Source organism: Lagenorhynchus albirostris, chromosome 10 (assembly GCF_949774975.1).
Source record: "Lagenorhynchus albirostris chromosome 10, mLagAlb1.1, whole genome shotgun sequence".
Classification (NCBI taxonomy): domain Eukaryota; kingdom Metazoa; phylum Chordata; class Mammalia; order Artiodactyla; family Delphinidae; genus Lagenorhynchus; species Lagenorhynchus albirostris.
The window spans coordinates 39,812,175-39,816,517 of record NC_083104.1 but is presented as its reverse complement, the minus strand read 5'-3'; the positions used below and the strand labels follow the sequence as shown (position 1 = coordinate 39,816,517).

General features: G+C 58.7%; 1 protein-coding gene across 2 annotated transcripts; it reads left to right on the top strand.

Moving 5' to 3' along the window:
* The first annotated feature begins 256 nt into the window (after positions 1-256).
* Positions 257-3,960, top strand: LOC132527057 (cathelicidin-4-like). 2 transcript variants are annotated; one of them, XM_060162054.1, is made up of 5 exons: positions 257-406; positions 1,772-2,160; positions 2,798-2,905; positions 3,049-3,120; positions 3,723-3,960. In XM_060162054.1, exons 1-5 carry the CDS (start codon positions 397-399, stop codon positions 3,831-3,833), a joined length of 690 nt encoding a protein of 229 aa, XP_060018037.1. In that variant the 5' UTR covers positions 257-396; the 3' UTR covers positions 3,834-3,960. The 2 variants fall into 2 exon arrangements, with proteins under 2 accessions (XP_060018037.1, XP_060018036.1); XM_060162053.1 differs by having other exon boundaries at positions 257-2,160.
* Positions 3,961-4,343: the final 383 nt, after the last annotated feature.

The window sequence follows — 4,343 nt, the reverse complement described above, 5'->3', positions numbered from 1 at the left end:
GGCAACACCTGGACTGTGAAACCAGGTTGCACAGAAGCCCACCTCTCCTTCCTTCTCCAAGGCTGAGTGCGCAACCAGCGCCATCCTTCCCGGTTGCCACCTTCTGAGGTGCCCTGGCCATGGCCCCAAGAGTCCCGCAGGCCGGCTGAGTCCAGGAGCTACCCCAGCCTCACAACCACATGGTTATTCCTCCAGAAAACTGTACAAGAATCTCCTTCTTGGCCTGTGGCCCCTCTATTGCTTTGGCCCATGATCTTTCCGGCTGTGTTCTCACCAGCTCCCACACTGACCCCCCAGCCTGGTGTCTCATCCACAGCACTGGACAGGGAGCCACCTGGGGTCAAATCAGAAGAGACTTCCTGAGGCTGTGGGAGCCAAGAGGAGGAGGTGCCATTTATGGATGGAGGTCAGGGAAGCCTTCCCCAGGCGGAAGGGCAGGGCAAGCAGAGGGACCAGGCGCAGAGATAGGGAAGAGCAGGGGCTCAGCGCTGTCTGGGTGGCTGCGGTGGATGGGGCAGCCTGACACCTGAGGCCTGCAGGGCAGGGGCTGAGGACAGCAGGGAGCATCCAGACCCAGACCCCGATGCCCCTGCCTCAAGGCAGCGGGGGAAATGGCCCAATCAGTGCTTGGCCTGAGCCCCTAGACAATGGTGTGGAGGGCGGACAGTGGTCTGGGGAGAGCCTGGAACCAGAGAAGGTGGAGTGTGGAGGCTGTGGCTACACTTGAGAGGAGAGAAGACGGTGGTAGGAGCTGGGCTGGGCTGGTGGGAGGCCAGAGGGAGTGTCCTCAGGAGGAAGAAGGAGCAGGTGGGGCTCCCAGGCTTTCAGCTCAGGGCTCCTGCGGCGGCACCCAGCCAACAGCAGCCAACAGCTCAGTGCGGACAACCAGGGGCACTCATGGGAGTCTTGAGCTCAGAGATAGAGACCAGTGATGTGTGTCCCTGATAACTGGTGTCTTGAGAAGGGGTGTCCCCAGGAATGTGTGAGGACTGGGAGGAGAAGCAGCCCGGATGCAGCTGTGCCAGCCCTGCCTCTTAGGAGGAGGGTCCTTGGAGGAGACCGAGCAGGAGCCACGGGGGAGGCAGGAGGCCACCCAGGAGAGTGGCAGCAGGGGACAATCGGGCAGGGGCCATTTCAGGAGGACAGAGGCGTCTCTAGAGTCCGTATAGTTGAAGACAAGGCTTGAGGGTGAATTTGGATCCAGTGAGGACTGGCCAGCCTGCAGTGGCCTTGAGTGTGAGAGGCGGCACTGAATTGGGGTCCCAGTGCAGATGACCCCTCCCATGCTTGGTTGAGGAGGGGTCAGGGGGGCAGGCCATGTCTGGTGGGGACCCGTGGAGAACTATTTAACCGAGAAAACAGTGAGGATGAATCCAGGACAGGAGACAGAGGGAGCCAAGCCCCTGACTGGCTGAGGGCTGGGCCCAAAAGACAAGATGGTGTGGGGTTGACTGTCTGCCTAGGGTTTGGCTAGGTGTGTAAGGCTCTAGAAGGAGCTGGTACAGTCATCCACTCATCGACATTAACTGATGACTACTCTGTGCCAGACAGTGCCTAGAGGAGGAGATTGAGTGCTGAATACACTCCTTTACCCTATTCCTGAGGAGACCAGAGTGTGGAGGCAGAGGGGACGTAAGACAGAGCCTGGTCTTCCCTCTCCTGGAGGACTCAATGCTCTTGAGCAACCCTGCCTTTCACACTCCCCATGGGCCCCAGGAGAGGCCAAGACGTTGTCAGGGAGATGGAGAAACCATTTCTTCACCTTCCACAGGAGGCCTCCCGCTCCCACTGCCCAGCAATCCCGTGAGGCAACAGCAGGGGCTGAGGCAAGTCCAGCTCACAGCCGGGGAGGAGATCAGGGATGGGGTAGGTCAGGAAGACGCGTGGTTGGGCCATTGCATCAGGCCCAGGTGGGGCATAAAGGAGGGTCCTGCGTGCTGGGAGGAGGCCGACTTGGGGACCGTGGAGACTCAGAGGGCCAGCCTCGCCCTGGGGCGGTGGTCACTGTGGCTACCGCTGCTGGGACTAGTGGTGCCCTCGGCCAGCGCCCAGGCCCTCAGCTACAGGGAAGCTGTGCTTCATGCTGTGGATCGTCTCAACGAGCGGTCCTCAGAAGCTAATCTCTACCGCCTCCTGGAGCTGGACCCGCCTCCCAAGGCTGTGAGTCAGGAGGACCCTGGGGAGGGGGCTGTCTCCCGCCAGCCCTGGCCACGCTGTCACCGCCTCTGCTCAGGCTGTACCTCCTGTCAGGAAGGGACTTCTCCCTCTAGGTGGGCTCCCACCTCTTCCAGGAAACCTTCCCAGAGCTGGGTCCCCTCCCAGCATGAGAGCTTCCTGCCTTAGCATCTCTACTGTGGAAACAGGCACCCTGTACACCCTGTTCAGGCTTAAGGGCCTTCTGGGAGCTCCAGGGATAGAGGGAGGTCACTGGCTCTGAGATGTGGCTACCCTGTGTTGAGTCCGCTCTGCACTTCTTTGTTCCCTACTTGGGAGGGCTCTGCTGGGCCTAGAGGTTCCGGTGACAAGATCTCCCCCTGCAGGCAGCCCCTGACTTCCCTCAGCCCGTCAGAGGTGCAGGTGTTCTCATCAGAGCTGGTCTGAGGTCCCCTCCTGCTCTCTGTGTGCCTGTTAGGCCAGGAGTGGTCTCCGGCCCCTTCCCCTGTGCACCCAGCACCATGCCAGGTCCCAGGCACACAGGAGGGGCTGGAGAGGCTGCCGTCTAGGTGGGGGCAGGGAGACAGATCAGAGAAGGAAGCATGAGCCCGAGCCCAGTCTCCTTACTTTGATCCTTGACCAGGATCAGGACCTGGACACCCCGAAGCCTGTGAGCTTCACGGTGAAGGAGACCGTGTGCCTCAGGACGACCCAGCAGCCCCCGGAGCAGTGTGACTTCAAGGAGAATGGGGTGAGGCTGGGGTCTGGGGGCACTGGAGGATGCTTCCCAGGGATGTAAACAGGGGGCTTCCGGGAATATTTCCAGCCCCTGTGCTGAGTTTGAGAGGTGATGGTCCGGGGGGTTCCAGTTTGACCTCGAGCCTCCCCTTCCAGCTGGTGAAACAGTGTGTGGGGACAGTCACCCTGGACCAGTCCAAGGACCAATTTGACATAAACTGTAATGAGGTGAGTGGCCCCTTCTGTGTTATGGAGCTGATAATGGGGTGGGTTGTGGAACATCCTTTGGACCAATTACCCGTTGCCCCTTCGAGGGCAGAGAAAGGCCCTCCTACCTGGCCCCTCCCTCACCTGAGCCCCAGGCCTCCAGGACTGGCTTTGCCATCCCTTAGAGCAGTGGTTCTCTAAGTGGGGTCCCACCCGGGAACTTGACAGAAAGGCAGATTCCCAGGCCGCACTCAGACCTCCTGAATCAGACTCTGGGCTGGGGCCCAGCCATTTGTATTTTCACAAGGCCTCCAGGGGATTTTGACTGCTGAATTCTGACAGGCACTGACTGGAGTAATGTGCTTTCAGCCCCTACTCCCGTCCAGCTTTGCTGGGATAGGCTTGTGACCCTGGGAATCCCCTTGCCATCTGTGGACCCCAGTTTCCCCATACGTCTGTGGCTGTAGGGATTCATCCACATGCTCCAAAGGTCACAGCTTAAGACTGAACAGGGCCCAGTGCTCCTGGTGTGTCCGTTAGGGGGTTGTTCATGTGGGGAGGGAGGTTTCTCGTCCTGACCCCTGCCTAGTCACAAAAGAAATAAATTTCATTGTGGTTCACAGCTTCAGAGTGTCAGGAGAATTCCTTTCTGGCCTCCAAATTTGCCAGGGCCAAGGCGCCCTCCGCGGTTCCTGCCACATTTCCGCATTCCACGTATTCCCAGAAAATGGTGAAGGATTGCCTGATGTCACACCCATTAAGGGCTTTTGGTGAACCCTGAGCCCAGGGAAGAGTCCTGAGGGTCTGATAAGTTCTGGTTCAGACTTCTGGATGGTGAAAAATAAATTCTTGTGAAAATAACTTCCTCCAGGCTTCAATTTCAATTTTCTCATTCTTACCACTTATTGGGACCAAGTCCTTACCTCTGGGATGCCTCCTCTGTGTGTGTGTGTGTGTGTGTGTGTGTGTGAGAGAGAGAGAGAGAGAGAGAGAGAGGAGGCAGCTCCTGTAAACACAGTCGTGGGTGAGGCCCCTGTTCCTTCCAGGAGGACATGGGGAGAGGCAGCAGGGCCAACAGCGTCTCCATCCTCGGGTCGCTCTCGTGCCTTTCACACACCTCTGCCCTCCTCCTCCAACACTGAGTAAGGACTTAAGGAGACCTGCTCTGTGTGTAGTGCTGGTGAGGATGCTGTCCCTGCTCACATGGAGGTGACAGTCCGGAGGGGCCAGACATTTGTTAAACA